This window comes from Nematolebias whitei, chromosome 16, assembly GCF_014905685.2.
Source record: "Nematolebias whitei isolate Nwh7 chromosome 16, NemWhi1, whole genome shotgun sequence".
Lineage (NCBI taxonomy): Eukaryota > Metazoa > Chordata > Actinopteri > Cyprinodontiformes > Rivulidae > Nematolebias > Nematolebias whitei.
The window spans coordinates 40962975-40980001 of record NC_056513.1 but is presented as its reverse complement, the minus strand read 5'-3'; the positions used below and the strand labels follow the sequence as shown (position 1 = coordinate 40980001).

The 17027-nt window shown below is 43.0% G+C and overlaps 1 protein-coding gene across 1 annotated transcript in view; it reads left to right on the top strand.

The window, feature by feature from the left end:
• The window catches only part of usp34 (ubiquitin specific peptidase 34), a gene marked incomplete in the record, with an annotated part of 140740 nt that overhangs the window by 32350 nt on the left and 91363 nt on the right, over positions 1 to 17027 (top strand). The window contains 9 exon segments of the mRNA XM_037689997.1: positions 3096 to 3245; positions 4059 to 4126; positions 5755 to 5947; positions 10815 to 10876; positions 12648 to 12729; positions 12835 to 12927; positions 13119 to 13244; positions 13332 to 13461; positions 14046 to 14179. Of these exon segments, the coding sequence (XP_037545925.1) occupies positions 3096 to 3245; positions 4059 to 4126; positions 5755 to 5947; positions 10815 to 10876; positions 12648 to 12729; positions 12835 to 12927; positions 13119 to 13244; positions 13332 to 13461; positions 14046 to 14179 (1038 nt within the window).

Below are 17027 nucleotides of genomic sequence, written 5' to 3'. Positions count from 1 at the left end.
AGGTCCAGATATAGGTCCAGGTATAGGTCCAGGTCCAGGTATAGGTCCAGATATAGGTCCAGGTATAGGTCCAGGTCCAGGTATAGGTCCAGGTATAGGTATAGGTCCAGGTATAGGTCCAGGTCCAGGTCCAGGTATAGGTCCAGATATAGGTCCAGGTATAGGTCCAGGTATAGGTCCAGGTCCACATATAGGTCCAGGTATAGGTCCAGGTCCAGATATAGGTCCAGGTATAGGTCCAGGTATAGGTCCAGATATAGGTCCAGGTCCAGATATAGGTCCAGGTCCAGGTATAGGTCCAAGTCCAGGTATAGGTCCAGGTCCAGGTATAGGTCCAGGTATAGGTCCAGGTATAGGTCCAGGTGTACTTTATTGGAAGGACAAAAACACACATCGAGGATAAAAATAATTACAAATACAGAACAGGTTGAGCAGAGTAAGTAAAGACAGTAGCAGAGTGAAAAGTGTGGTCAGTTTGTCCTCCAGCAGTCTAAGTCTATAGCAGCAGAACTAAGGGACAGCTCAGGAAACCCAAGCCGATCCTAACTATAGGATTTATCAAAAAGGAAAGTCTTAAGCCGAGTTTTAAAACTGGACAATGTGTCAGCCTCACGGACAGAAACTGGAAGTTGGTTCCACAAGAGAGGAGCCTGAGAACTGAAAGATCTTCCTCCCATTCTGTTTTTGTAAATTCTATGAACCACAAGTAAACCTGCAGTCTGAGAGTGAAGTGCTCTGTTAGGAAAATATGGAACAATAAGATCTGTAATATAAGATGGAGCTAGGTTGTTGAGGGCTTTGTAGGTTAGAAGTAAGATTTTGAATTCTGTCTAATAAGTCTTTATTGTCGTTGTGACCACAATGAAACCGTTAAACATCTCCATCCTTCTTAGTGCACAGAACATGGAGAAAGAAGCAAAAGTCTTCATCCAGGCTAAACAAATAGCTTGCCTAACTACGGTAGTACGGTAGTTTTTTATTTTTAGTTTTTTATTTAGGCTTATAAAACAACTCTTTCTCATAAATGACCCGTCAGAGAGAATGAATACTAAGAATAATAAGAATACATACGGTCTGTAAAGAAGAGTGCGCACGTGTTGTCGTCATGGTGACATTAGTTCAGCATTTGATGATTTAATGATGCTTTTGATGTTCAGGCTGCTCTTTAATACACATTATTTTATTACATTATTATTGTTTAGCGTATATCTTAGATCCTTGTACACCGTTTCTTTTTTATACTTTATATTTTTGCTGTTTTGGTGTAACTGGGGCCTTGAGTACATAATTTAGTTCCACCTCGTGTTCCACATGTGTTGTGAATGACAATAAAGACCCTTGAACTTTGACCTTAGCCCATCACAACAGAGATGCACCCAGGTGGAGCAGTGGGCAGCTATGTGGGCGTCTGGGAGCAGTTGGGCTTTAGGTGTCTTGCTCAAGGACACCACGACATGTGGGCATGGCAGGAAGTTGAACCTGCAACTTTCTGGTCCCAAGTCGTCTGCCCTACCTGTACACCATCTTGGCCCCCAGAAAACCAGCACATCAGCTTTTCCCTGTTCTTAGGGACACACTGAACCAATTTGTGATCCGCTGCATCAAAAGTACAACCAACCAACTTGTTTTTAAACACAACTATAACAACCATTAATTTTATAAACCCCCAACTAGTAAACGTCTATGACCACCTCTGCTACAGCACAAACGGAGACCATGAGCTGTGATTTTGGTTCCCCATCAATACATGGCTTCAGAGAGCACCGGTGTGTCCTCAGATGACCTCTGTTAACTTGCTTTCAGCTACCGAGTGTCTTCACTTGTCCTCAGGTCAGAGGCAACCATGAACTTTTGTGTCTGACTTGGTGACTTTGTGTCCTCCACTGCTCGCCTCTCATGTGGGGTCCCCCAGGGCTCAGTCTTGGGCCTACTACTATTTTCTCTTTACTTACTTCCACTTGGTTCCATACTTAGGAAGCATGGTATTTCCTTCCACTGTTATGCTGATGACAGTCAGATTTATGTCCCTCTCAAAAAAACAGATCTGCACTCTGTCCATCCGTTGCTCAGGTGTCTTGATGCCATAAAATCCTGGATGGCTCTAAACTTTTTAAAATTTCAATGAGAAAAAGACAGAAGTGATGGGTTTTGGTGGTACCACTGGCCCCCCTCCTGTAGATCTGGGATTCTTGTCCCAGTTCATCAAGTTACAAATCTTGGGGTGAAAATGGATATGGATGTTAAGCTCGACAGTCAGATACGTTCAGTTATTAAATCGAGCTTTTTCCAGTTACGGCAGCTAGCTAAAATAAAAGCCATCCTTTCACGGCAGCACCTTGAAACAGTAATTCATGCCTCTGTGACCACTAGGCTGGATCACTGTAATGCTCTTTATGTGGGGGTTAGTGATGTGGGGGTTAGTAGCTCCTCCACTGCACGCCTTCAGATGGTGCAAAATGCTGCTGCACGTCTTTTAACTGGCACATGCACACACGAGCACATTTCCCCCATTTTAGCCTCACTTCACTGGTTGCCCGTACATTTTAGGATCAGTTTTAAGATTCTTTGATGTACTTTTAAATCTCTCAATGGTCTTGCCCCACCCTACCTCTCGGAGCTGCTACAGCCTCATACCCCCTCCATGCTCTCAGGTCAGCTGATCAGCTGCTCCTGAGTGTGTCCAAAACAAAGTTCAAGCTTAGAGGGGACCGTTCCTTCACTGTAGCAGCTCCTAAACTGCAGGCCTCCTCGCTGCCTGTTTTTAAATCCCATCTTAAAACTGAACTTTTTGTCCAAGGCTTTTGACGCCATGTGAGATGTTGATTTTACTATTGTTAATTATTTGTCTTGTATTTTATTCCTTTTTGTGTTTTTTACCTTGTCTGTACAGCACTTTGGTCCTGTATGGGTGTTTTAAAAGTGCTTTATAAATAAAGTTGGATTGGATGCATTTGTTCTTTTGAAAGACCATGCAGTGTTGGATGGAGACGTCCCCGACAACTGTTTCTCTTTAGCCGCTGCGTTGCGTGCCCAGTTGTTCCTGTAAGTGTGAGCACGAGGAGATGGTTGTATGAGCGTGCTGTGTTTGTGACCAGGATGTGGAGGTGCCTCTTCACCTGCTGCGTTACGTCTGTCTGTTCTGCGGGAAGCACGGCCTCTCCCTCATGAAGGAATGCTTTGAGCTGGGCACTCCAGAGAGCCTCCCCTTTCCCATCGCCCACGCCTTCATCACCATCATCTCAAACGTGAGTCTCATCGACGCAGCAGTGAAACTGGTCCAGGTTGAAACTTTAAAAATAACCAGATTATAAAAGTGTGAGGTAAATCTGCACTCAAACTGATAAGGCATGAACTGTTTATTCTAATGTTAACAAGTTTATGACAACAAGCTTTTGAAAAGGTTCTTGGTCCTAGCACTCCTGGAAGATGTCCACATCACTGAAAACGTTCCGTGCTCGTTGTAAATGTAGAAACTTCTGATGAGAAGAGAAGTTGTAGCCGTTTCAGTCAAACCTTGAATAAATGTTGTGCTCATTCGACGTCATGAGGTCTCTCATGTTCTGTCAGTACTTGGAGTAAGTGTTGAGGATTACTCTCAGCTACTACCAAATCCAATTACAGCGTAATATCTGCAAATAAAAATGGGTTTAAGGCATTTTAGAGTTTTCTAAGGTAGATTAGTTTGTGGCAGCCTTCTTGAACAGGATTGTTGCCGTACTTGCTGTTGTACATGCACCGCAGTGTAAGTCACATCAGTCTGAACATGTCTAATAAAGTGTAAAAAAACATAAATACGTTGCGTCACCGTATTAGTCACAGGCATGCTAATTTATGCAACAAACTGCAACTTATACAGCAAAAAATACGGTATGCGTTTAAGTAAGGATTATTTTGAGCTTGATTAGAATCTTTAGGTGTTTTAATAGACAGACATGCAAAATAATTCTGCCCTTTGATCTTTGGTGGCAGGTGCTGACCACATGTTGCCTGACAAACTGCTTGTCTTCTGTGACGACATGTTTTCATGATTAATCATTTTGGTTTTGTCTCTTCCACAGATAAGAATATGGTTGCACATTCCTGCAGTTATGCAGCACATCATCCCGTTCCGCACCTACGTAATACGGTGAGTTAGACAAATAGATGTTTATTTAAAGCAGGAGGCTCACGGGGGATTTTTACCTTTAGGACTCAACAGAATTGACGTGAACAGCACAGTTTGATCTGTTGTCTGCTGCTGCTGCTTTTTATAGTGACTAAATTAAAACTGTCGAACACTTTGCTGTCCTGTGACTGACCACGTGCTGCCTCACTCACAATCTGCATATATAAAGAAACCGTTCAACCTTCGACGCTTGATTTTTACTTTGTTTTGTGTGTTGCACCTTTAAATGTTCTGTAAATGTGAGAATGTTGGCTGAGCGTTCACGGTTTAATGAAATGAAGGTTCTGCCTCCAGCTCAGTCGCTGCACCTTTCCCATCCCTGCTCTCCCTCCTAAATACCAAAGTGCCACGTAGTTGTTGCTAGGTAGAGCCTCTGTCACCATGGCAACAGCTCCCCGACCTCCAGCTTCTTTCCACGTAATGCCAAAGGATGCCGAGTTTTCTCAGGCCTGGTCACGTGACAGGCTGCTGCCTTGTTGCATCTCTTGTTTTACACAAGAATAAGAAAAAACTAAAAGCATGTTCCTCAAATTTAAAATCAGGTTTTATGCTCTAAAATGTTTTGTCTTGCTGAAGTTGATTCTTTTAACCATGTTTAGCATCTGGCAAGACTCCAGGGCTCAGATAATATCCAGCACACATGTTAATGGAGTAGCAAAATGCTGAATAAAATGAATAATCTAGTTTTATGTTTGACTGTTTTCACTAATAAATTCCATAGATTTATATCTGCTTTAGTGAGCAATTTTACAAGAAGATTTAAATCTTGAAAAGTTCACCCTGTGCTGCACGTTGCCTCCTAAACATAGTAGTTTTTGACTTCTCTATAGTTTCCTACAACTGCATTTAAAGCTCTTTACTGTAAATCCTATTTTCAGAAAAGTGGTGTTCTCCTGTAATTTGTGTAATTTATTGTTTAGAATCTCTGGTGAACACAATTATATGTCTCACCAGTAAAGTTTGTAAATGTGATGGTGTCAGGGTGCAGCAACGTCAGAGGCTGACGTGACTCATTGGGAGGGTTTTGACACATCGTGACATGAAAATGATCTGAAGTGTTCAAAAACACGCGCCATGTTTCACCGTGTCATCGTTGGAAAGGCTGTGGGTGAAAACCCCAGTCGTCATTTCTCCCAGCTTCCTGGCCCTGGGGTGGTGGTCGTATGGGGTTCTGGAAAAGACCAGTTCGTTTGTTTTATGTCGTAATAAACTGGAACTGAAAGAAAGTTGTTCCCATGACTGTGTCACAGTTGTTAGTTCAGTCCTGGGACGCGTCTCGTATTGAATTCCTTTGAGCACTAGTGTTTTTAAAAGTGCTCATCATGATGCTAGTTTTAGCTCATACATACACTTTTCATCACCTCAGCTTCAAGGTCCATGTCAAAAGTTGTGTCCGGGCCATTTCTATAGCTTGCTGTAAAATAGATTTTCATCAGCCATACAACAATGTGCCGTATGCGGTTGAGAAAAAACACATTTCTGTATTGTTACATCTGTTTTGTCCTGGCACACTGATCAGTTATTCAGCTCCATCCCCGTCGTGTTTCAGTTATCCGTCTGAGGTTTGTGGAAATGTTTTCTTCCTGCAGGTACCTGTGTAAACTGTCGGATCAGGAGCTGCGTCAGAGTGCGGCCCGCAGCATGGCCGACTTGATGTGGAGCACGGTGAAGGAGCCGTTGGACAGCGCGCTGTGCTTCGATAAGGAGAGCCTGGACCTCGCCTTCAAATACTTTATGTCCCCCACCCTCACCATGCGGTTGGCTGGCCTCAGTCAAATCACAGTGAGTCACACTGCAAACACCAACATGCTAAGCTCGCCGCACGCAATACTAGCTAGCTAAAAATAACAGCAAACACAAAGCTCAGCTGTGTCCACCACAGCTGTTGTTTTTTTGTTGTTGTTGTTGTTTTTGTATAATACTGCAAAGCAACATGTTAAGTTAATTTTGTCAAATGAACAACTGATTTATTTTTTTATTTTTTTGTTATATCACAAAATTTATCGTTATCGCCAGAATGCTCTGAAATATGACAATATTATACAGGTCCTTCTCAAAAAATGAGCATATTGTGATAAAGGTCATTATTTTCCATAATGTAATGATAAAAATGAAACTTTCATATATTTCAGATTCATTGCACACCAACTGAAATATTTCAGGTCTTTAATTGTTTTAATACTGATGATTATGGCATACAGCTCATGAAAACACAAAATGCCTGTCCCAAAAAATTAGCATATTTCATCCCACCAATGAAAGACAAGTGTTTTTAATACAAAAAACACCAACCTTCAAATAATCATGTTCAGTTATGCACTCAATACTTGGTCGGGAATCCTTTTGCATGAATGACTGCTTCAATGCGGCGTGGCATGGAGACAATCAGCCTGTGGCACTGCTGAGGTGTTATGGAGGCCCAGGATGCTTCGATAGCGGCCTTAAGCTCATCCAGAGTGTTGGGTCTTGTTCTCTCAACTTTCTCTTCACAATATCCCACAGGTTCTCTATGGGGTTCAGGTCAGGAGAGTTGGCAGGCCAATTGAGCACAGTAATACCATGGTCAGTAAACCAGTTACCAGTGGTTTTGGCACTGTGAGCAGGTGCCAGGTCGTGCTGAAAAATGAAATCTTCATCTCCATAAAGCTTTTCAGCAGATGGAAGCATGAAGTGCTCCAAAATCTCCTGATAGCTAGCTGCATTGACCCTGCCCTTGATAAAACACAGTGGACCAACACCAGCAGCTGACATGGCACCCCAGACCATCACTGACTGTGGGTGCTTCACACTGGACTTCTGGCGTTTTGGCATTTCCTTCTCCCCAGTCTTCCTCCAGACTCTGGCACCTTGATTTCTGAATGACATGCAAAATTTGCTTTCATCCGAAAAAAGTACTTTGGACCCCTGAGCAACAGTCCAGTGCTGCTTCTCTGTAGCCCAGGTCAGGCGCTTCTGCCACTGTTTCTGGTTCAAAAGTGGCTTGACCTGGGGAATGCAGCACCTGTAGCCCATTTCCTGCACACGCCTGTGCACGGTGGCTCTGGATGTTTCTACTCCAGACTCAGTCCACTGCTTCCGCAGGTCCCCCAAGGTCTGGAATCGGCCCTTCTCCACAATCCTCCTTAGGGTCCGGTCACCTCTTCTCGTTGTGCAGCGTTTTCTGCCACACTTTTCCCTTCCCACAGACTTCCCACTGAGGTGCCTTGATACAGCACTCTGGGAACAGCCTATTCGTTCAGCAATTTCTTTCTGTGTCTTACCCTCTTGCTTGAGGGTGTCAATGATGGCCTTCTGGACAGCAGTCAGGTCGGCAGTCTTACCCATGATTGTGGTTTTGAGTAATGAACAAGGCTGGGAGTTTTTAAAAGCCTCAGGAATCTTTTGCAGGTGTTTAGAGTTACGTCGTTGATTCAGATGGTTAGGTTAATAGCTTGTTTAGAGAACCTTTTCATGATAGGCTAATTTTTTGGGACAGGCATTTTGGGTTTTCATGAGCTGTATGCCATAATCATCAGTATTAAAACAATTAAAGACCTGAAATATTTCAGTTGGTGTGCAATGAATCTGAAATATATGAAAGTTTCATTTTTATCACTACATTATGGAAAATAATGACCTTTATCACAATATGCTAATTTTTTGAGGAGGACCTGTATTTGAGCCATATCGCCCACCCACACCCTAAGCGTGACTCAACCAGTCCGACTCAGATGTTGGAGCTTTTGGAGTTGATCACGCTGGAGCATTTCTCATGGTGAAACACTGAACCAAGTTTGAAGAAGAATCTCAGTTTAATATCTCTGGAGTAGTGTAAACATCTTGTCCATATATAAAGACACTTGCTTTTGATTGATTGATTCATTTATTTAAGCCAGGCTTGCAAAAAGATTTGACGTGTGCCGTCTGTGTGAACGATGCCCTGAGGCCACAGCAAGTTACTCAGCTAAGTGAAATAAAAAATGCACACAAAAGTTCAGGAAGTTAAAACAACATGGTCATTTGGTGCACAAGTGTACCAATGAACCATGGTAAGACCAAGTGCATCATTAAGCTGCAATAAACCAGAGAGCTGCAATCTCTCACTTCACCACTTGCTCTTGCTGAGATCAGACGCTTCTCCCCTCCCTCACCGCTTTACTGCTCTGTCTGTCTGTGAAACTGCTTCTGAGACTCTCTTGCATCTTCCGAATCATAATTATGGACTTGTTTTGATCAGTTGGTCCCTCAACTCAATTTACAACATTTCTTCAGGAGAAGACAGGCTTTGGGTGAGCCGATTTGCCCTGTTGGCACGCAGCTGGATATCTCATCGACTGGAAGACTTGATGATGTGTCTATCTCTGCTGCCATCTGTGTATTTTAAGGATGCATATTTAATTGGATTTTCGATAACTGGTTTCTGCTATTTTGGATTCGGCTGGTTGCTGGTTTTATCTACAATCAAGGAAGTCGTCGGCAATAAATTTGGACCCGATCACGCTGCTTGCCTTTATGATAGCTTGGTTTGTGCCTCGAGTACCCAGACTCAAATGCTTTGGGCTGAATGAATCAGATCTCTGGAATTTTACTCAGTCACGTTCCATCAGTGTGGCCATGTAATTTGGACATTTTGGAACCGAGTGGACCAACACAGACTCAAGGTAGATGTAATTAAGTTCTGCCTGTCCCCAAAACAACTGTGTTTATCTGAAGTTGGCTCCCTTGGCTGGCCTTAAAGGTCATCTTATCTAAAGTCGCCTGGAGAACATGTGATCTGACGCTCACCACCCCCTCCCTGAGGAATTTCCAACTGATAACCAGATGGAACCAGCTGAATAAACTTGTCATCATTTCAGGACTCTTGGATTCTCATAGACGTTATTCTTGGCCATTCCTCGACATACCTCGAGAATGTTTATGGATCTCACCGGAGGACATTGGCTAATTATTCTATCCTTATCAGAACTCTTACAGTGACCTCGAGAGCATCTATGGACATGCTCACCGCTCTCGTTGTCTCCCTCTGCAGAATGTCTGTCACTATGTGCTTGTTTGCGCGAGGTGTTTTTTAATCAGTTTTTCTTCTCTGGCAGAATATAAAAGTCTGATAGGAATTGTTTTGCCTCCAATTCCTACATGTGTCCAGTTTCACTACTTTTTGTCTGTCTGAACAGATCTCACTTGTAAATGAGTCTTCGAGGCTCAATGTGATTTATCTGTCTAAATAAAGGTTGAATGAAAAAATAAATCTACAGCTCCTACTTCCAGAGGTGTTGACTCCAGGTGGGAGAGCAGAACAGGAAACTTGACCAAAAGTTAATCTGTCCTAGAAAAAAGTTTTCTAAAGGTTTAATAATGACAGGCAGATGTAAAATCTACTGTTCTGAGATGCTTCAGCTCTGTTTTGTTTTCGAACCTTGACTGCTTTTTGTCATGTAACTTTAAATGATTGTCTAGCAAATTACTGATTGCCGATTGTATCAGTATCATGGGTCATGTAAAAGTAATGTTGGTGATAGGGCTGAACAATTAATTGAATTAGCAATAATATCGCAGTATGCTAAAACATAATTTTTTCATCGCAAATGCTGTAATTTGACTGGTCACGTGATCTGGCTACGTGACTTGTGAGTGAGCGGAGCAGAGCAGGGAACGGGAGAAGTCACAATGGTTGCACAGTGGTGCCGGGCTCGACAGAAGCTGACACATCTGAAAGTTTGGTCCCAAAGAGCGGCAGCACGTCCGTTGTTTGGAATTATTTTGGCTATAAAAAAGACTATGCTGTGCAACGACGTGTGTTGTGCAGAACCTGCCGTGCTGCTGTTGCTACCTCTCCCGGTAACACCACAAATCTTTAATTAACACTTAAAATAGTTAAATCTGGTCCTCTGGACATTCAAAAAAAAACAAAAACAAAGCAAAACAACAAAAAAATGTAGAAACGTTTCGTCTCTCATCCGAGAGACTTCCTCAGTCTGAGGAAGTCTCTCGGATGAGAGATGAAACGTTTCTACATTTTTTTGTTGTTTTGCTTTGTTTTTTTGAATGTCCAGAGGACCAGATTTAACTATTTTAGATTTTTCTACCTGGATTATTGAGCATGCATCAGGATAACACTTAAAATAACACCACAAAGCCATTTACAATAGTTGCATGGCTAGAATGCCAACGACCAGTGCCTCAACTTCAAGTAAGCTAAGTATCAGCCGACAGGGATCACTGGCCGAACTGTTCGAAGGTATTACTCCGTATGAACATAATTCAAAACGGCACGCGGAAATAACTCGAGCAGTAACGGAGTTCATAGAGACATGATGCTCATTAATTCAGTGACCAAGCCAGGGTTTATGGCTTTGGTATACACAGTGGATAAGCGTGCAGAATGCCCTCACACACACACTTTAGCCAAGTTGCTATCCTGGAGCTACACATGCAGAAACAGAGCTGCAGCGGAGCTGAAAACAGATTGGTTTATGGCTTGTGTTTGGTGAAAAATGTATGAGAAGAAGACATTAAAAAAAAATCGCAAATTAAATCGCAATATTGAGGTTAAAAAAAATCGCAATTAGAATATTTTCCAAAATTGTTCAGCCCTAGTTGGTAAGTTCATGCGCTTGTTGTATGAATTTGTACTACAGTGTGTTATTTCTCATCGTGTCTGTTTCCTCAGAATCAGCTCCACACTTTTAATGACGTGTGCAACAACGAGTCCCTGGTGTCCGACACAGAAACGTAAGTTCGATGCCTGCATGAAAGTTAAAGGTACAAACCGGATTCCAAAAACGTTGGGACACTAAACAAGTTGTGAATAAAAACTGAATGCAATGATGTGGAGTTGGCAAATGTCAATATTTTATTCGTAATATAACATAGATGACAGATCAAAAGTTTAATCTGAGTAAATGTAACATTTTAAAGGAAAAATATGTTGATTCAAAATTTCACAGCGTCAACAAATCCCCAAAAAGTTGGGGCAAGTAGCAATAAGTGGCTGGAAAAAAGAAATTGAGCATATAACGAACAACTGGAAGACCAATTAACACTAATTAGGTCAATTGACAACATGATTGGTATAAAAAGAGCTTCTCAGAGTGTCAGTGTCTCTCAGAAGACAAGATGGTAAGAGGATCACCAATTCCACCATTGTTGCACAGAAAGATAGTGCAGCAATACCAGAATGGTGTTACCCAGAGTAAAATAGCAAAGACTTTTAAGTTATCATCATCAACCGTGCATAACATCATCAAAAGATTCAGAGAATCTGGAACAATCGCTGTGCGTAAGGGTCAAGGCCGTAAAACTCTACTGGATGCTCGTGATCTCCGGGCCCTTAAACGTCACTGCACCTCAAACAGGAATGCCACTGTCAAGGAAATAACAGAATGGGCTCAGGAATACTTCCAGAAAGCATTGTCAGTGAACACAATCCACCGTGCCATCCGCCGTTGCCAGCTGAAACTCTACAGTGCAAAGAGGAAGCCATTTCTAAGCAAGCTCCACAAGCTCAGACGTTTGCACTGGGCCAGGGGTCATTTAAAATGGAGTGTGGCAAAATGGAAGACTGTTCTGTGGTCAGATGAGTCACCATTTGAAGTTCTTTATGGAACACTGGGACGCCATGTCATCTGGACCAGAGAGGACATGGATAGCCCAAGTTGTTATCAACGCTCCGTTCAGAAGCCTGCATCACTGATGGTATGGGGTTGCATGAGCGCTTGTGGCATGGGCAGCTTGCATGTCTGGAAAGGCACCATTAATGCAGAGAACTATGTTCAGGTTCTAGAACAACATGTGCTCCCATCTAGACGTCATCTCTTTCAGGGAAGACCCTGCATTTTTCAACACCATAATGCCAGACCACATTCTGCAGCAATCACAACATCATGGCTACGTAGGAGAAGGATCCGGGTACTGAAATGGCCAGCCTGCAGTCCAGATCTTTCACCTACAGAGAACATTTGGTGCATCATAAAGAGGAAGGTGTGACAAAGAAGGCCCAAGACGATTGAACAGTTAGAGGCCTGTATTAGACATGAATGGGAGAGCATTCCTATTTCTAAACTGGAGAAACTGGTCTCCTCTGTCCCCAGACGTCTGTTGAGTGTTGTAAGAAGAAGGGGGGATGCCACACAGTGGGAAAAATGGACTTGTCCCAACTTTTTGGGATTTGTTGACGCCACGAAATTTGGAAACAACAGATTTTTCCCTTAAAATGATACATTCTCTCAGTTTAAACTTTTGATCTGTGATTTGTTCTATTCTGAATGAAATATTAGATGTTGGCACCTCCACATCATTGCATTCAGTTTTTATTCACAATTTGTTTAGTGTCCCAACTTTTTTGGAATCCGCTTTGTAAAAAATACCCACATGTAGATAAATCTGTTGGTCTCGTATAAAAGAGTAAATGAAAGGTGTGTTCCTTTTCACCCCCTCCAGTCTTTGGGCTGAGTCTTGGTTCATTTGTGTTTTACTTCACTGAGCATCTCATTAATCCTTTCAGGTCCATAGCAAAAGAATTAGCAGACTGGCTGATCCAAAACAATGTGGTGGAGCACATCTTCGGTCCAAATTTGCACATTGAGGTAAGAACTGTGGGGAGGTTTTATTACAATATATACACTGTCTCCTCTGGTTACCTGAACAATGAGGCTGTATATTGTTTCCTGCTGCTTGTGTGTGTGCTGTAGATCATTAAACAGTGCCAAGTGATCCTGAACTTCCTGGCTGCGGAGGGCCGGCTCAGCACGCAGCACATAGACTGTATCTGGGCCGCAGCTCAGGTAAGATGAAACAGCTGTTCACATGACTGCACGCAGGTTTGTTCTGCTCCTCCGAACTGTTTGTTGCTGAGGCCGACCACATCCAGCCACTCGAAGCTCTACGTCTTTCTGCTCTCAACCTGATAAAGCAGCAGAACTAGCTGGACACTGAAGTGGTGCGTCATTCTCAAGCCTCTTGTTTTTACCCGTAGTTGAAACACTGCAGCCGCTACATCCACGACCTTTTCCCATCACTTATTAAAAACCTGGACCCCGTGCCTCTCCGCCACGTCCTAAACCTGGTGTCCGGCCTGCATCCGAGTGCCCACACCGAGCAGGTCCTGTAACAACACACAGTCTGAACTTCTCCTCCTGGTTGTTAGTGTTCCCTGGGGATTCTAAATCCTGCCGTTCTTTGTTTTCAGACGTTGTACCTGGCCTCCATGCTGATCAAGGCTCTGTGGAACAACGCCCTCGCAGCAAAGGCCCAGCTCTCCAAACAGAGCTCCTTTGCCTCTCTGCTGAACACAAACATTCCCATGGGGAACAAAAAAGGTCGGCCTGGATTTTTCTCTGTGTGAACCCTCTGGAAACAGTTGTCCAGTGTTTTCCGAGGCATTTTAACGTGTGCGCTTGAGTTTAGTGACTAAATATTTATCTTTGACAGGACAACGACACTGGGCCGAGTGAAATATGGAACATTCTAACCTGTTTGACTTCAGCTCATGGTCTACAACCAGAAATAATTTCACAGAAATATTTGCTTCGTCTCTTCCTCTAAACTCATTTTCTTGCCTGTAAAATGTTATAAAATATTACCGGTCCGGTAATACTGGTAATACCATTATCTTTTATGTTGGAGTGCTAACTTAGGATTTCTGTTCAGAACCTGTACTTTAAAAATATATCTTTACATTTAAAGAGTTTTTATGAGCAACTTGGTTCACACTTTTCTTTAAACTGTTTGATTATTTTTATTTAAATTCTCTGTCACACACTGAAGTTTGATTTGATTCATTAAAAAAAGGCACATAAAGATAATTATTTTGCTCTAAACCTTGGTTTGTGGTTTTCTTCACAGTTTACTTGAACATTTATCAGTGTTAGTGATTTGTCTGTAAATGTGCCTGTTGTTACAGGTTCGCCCGCTGCCAGCCCAGACAGCAGCGACAACAGTGACACGCAGCACAGCGGAGGCAGCGACATGGAGATGGACGAGCAGATGATGGTGCCTGGCAGCAAGAGAAGCCAGCAGAGGCTGTCGGATACTGAGGTTCTGTTCCATCATTCCATTCAAGTTTTATTCAAGTAACTCTACTGAACAATGACGGCGTGGGGACAATCATGTAAGATATACGTTGCTTCAGTAAGAGCAATTTGCAACTGCTACCAGGGTTCTCCCTGTGCACGTGTGCATCTGTGAGGTGCTGGTATGAGGTTTGGTGGTGGGGGAGACGGCCCAGTTGTGGTGGTCATGCTTCTCCACTCATAACAGTTTTCTACAGGAAGTCACCCTCCAAAATTCCTTGCCCTCATTTGTTCCCTCATTTTTAAAAAATCCCCCTCTTGACCATGACCCAAATTTTATTTACAGATTATTGAGCATTCTACTAATTTATAGAAGGAAGTTCAAAGGTCAACTGTCAGTCGGGTTGGGCGATTGGTTGGACACCATCAGAGACTGAAGTTCATTATACAATCATGGGGGTGTGTGTCCTCTCACAGAAAATTTGAGTAACAGATGCCATTTCCTGCATTTTCATGTATTTTATTCAACCTTATTTAGGCCCTATTTACACGGACACGATGGGGGGAAACTTAGGGTTTTTTCATATGTTAATTAGAGGAAAAGATTTGCGTTGACACGGACGGATTTAGTGTTTACATGCATCCAGAGGAATCCCCCCCCCCCCCTCCTTGAATCTGCTGTAGTTTCCATGCCGGGTCATTAGATGGCGCTGTGAATTTTACACCTTCACCTAATGCGCATGCTGCTGCCTCAGTCTGCTCCTTTCCTCTGGACTAAAATCTCAGCTAACAACAAGTTAACAACAAGTTAAAGCTGGATTCTGGATGAGAGTCGACAGATTTGACACCAAGCGGGACCGCTTCGTCCAACAGCTCCACACCGGTCGCTGAGTGGACCAGAACAGAGTCGACGATGTCGGACTTTACTCCGTGATAATCAATAGCTGATTTACAGCAGGTAAATCAATGTTCTTAATAATGTTAGTTTGTGTTTACTTCGATCACACAACAACCAGATGAGTTTTTATTTTTCTTGAAAGAAGAAGGAGCTGTCCTCCACCAGGCGGACCGGTTCTGAACGAGGCTCGGCCCAGGTGCAGGAGGACATCGAAGAGAGAGAGATGTTGGATGAACTATTTATTTAAAATCCCCTCAGTTCTTTTAGTCAATCCATTCAATGTTTTAAGCTGCATTAATCAAAGGAGTGACAGTAGCCCTCATCCCGATGGTCCCAAAACACTTTGAAACACTGGCCCACATCAAAGTGACCGTCGACATCAGCGAGGATCCACACCACCACACCAAGTCGGGGGGCCAATAGTAGACCCACACCAGTTCAGCGCCTTTCACCATGGGCAACTCCAGAGTGGATTAAAGTCCAGCCCCTCTCAAGGAGATTGGTTCTGGAGCCCATGCTGTGCGTCGAGGTGAGCCCGGCTATATCTAGTCAAATTTGCACAAACTCAGGCTCCTTCCCCACCAAAGAGGTCACGTTCCATGTCCCAGGAGCCAGCTTTGGTAATCCAGGGTCAGAGCACCAAGGTCCCCTCCTTCAGCCACTTCCCATGGCATCATGCACCCGACTTGTATGGCCCCTCCTGCTGGTGTGGGTCCACAGAAAGGCAAACCCATGTTTCTCCTTCGGGCTGAGTCCAGCTGGGCGAACCCGATCCTTATATGACCACTTGATGTTAGTGGAGTCGACACATTTTTAAACCAGCTGGATCTTCCCTGTCTGGCTAGATTGCATAATGAGAAACTGATTAAACCAATTTCAATCGAGGAAATTGATAGTTATCTCCTCTTTAAAACCGAGTAAATCCCTGGGACCTGGTGGGTTCCCAGGGGAATGGTACAGGTCATTTAGGGAACAGTTATCACCAATGATGGTTGAAACCTTTAACTTTGTTTTTAGGGAGGGTGTTTCACCCCCGTCTTGGAGGGAGGCCACTATTTCAGTAATACCCAAGGAGGGGAAGGATTTGACAAAATGTGAGTCTTACAGACCACTTAGTGTTTTGAACCAGGATTATAAAATGATCTGTTGGTGAAAAGGATGGAGGAAAGACTGCACCATTTGATTGATGGGGATCAAACTGGGTTTATTTCAGGTAGGCAAACCCAAGAAAAATAAAAAAATAATAATTCTCCTTCCCTCTCGGGCTCTGACATCATCCAATCAGCTGTTTTAGGCTGTTCCTAAAACAAGACTGAAGCTCAGAGGAGATCGGGCATTTTCACTCATGGGCTCCAAACTTGAACAATATGCAGCCCCCCCCCCCTTCCTGTGTTCAGGTCTCTGCTAGAAGCACGTCTGTTTTCTCTGGCATTTCACACACTGCGAGTTCATTTACTGTTTTTTGTTCTGTGTCTTATTTTCTTTAGTGCTTTTAATTAATTTATCACTACTATCATTGCTTTTATTTTTTCCATTAATTTACAACCATTGATTTTACTGTTAAGCACTTTGGTAACAGCTGCTGTTTTAAATGTGCTTTATAAATAAAGGTGACTTGACTTGTCAGGTGTTAGTCAGAGTCAGAGTTTCCTCATGTGGTACATGTGGTGGAACAAAATTATATTCACAGGGTCCCAGTTGCATCCAACAATAAAATATAAAAGATAAACAGTAAAAAGGTCTAAGATATGAACTAAGAAAAACATCAACTAAATATACACTAAGCACTGATGGCATAAAAACAATACGTTGAACAGCAGCAAACATGAGTCTGTGTGAGCAGATGTGCATGCATGAACACAGCAACATGAAACAGATCAGCAGCAACATGAAAGATCAGCAGCCACATTGAAACAGATCAGCAGCAGCATGAAACAGATCAGCAGCAGCATGAAACAGATCAGCAGCAACATGA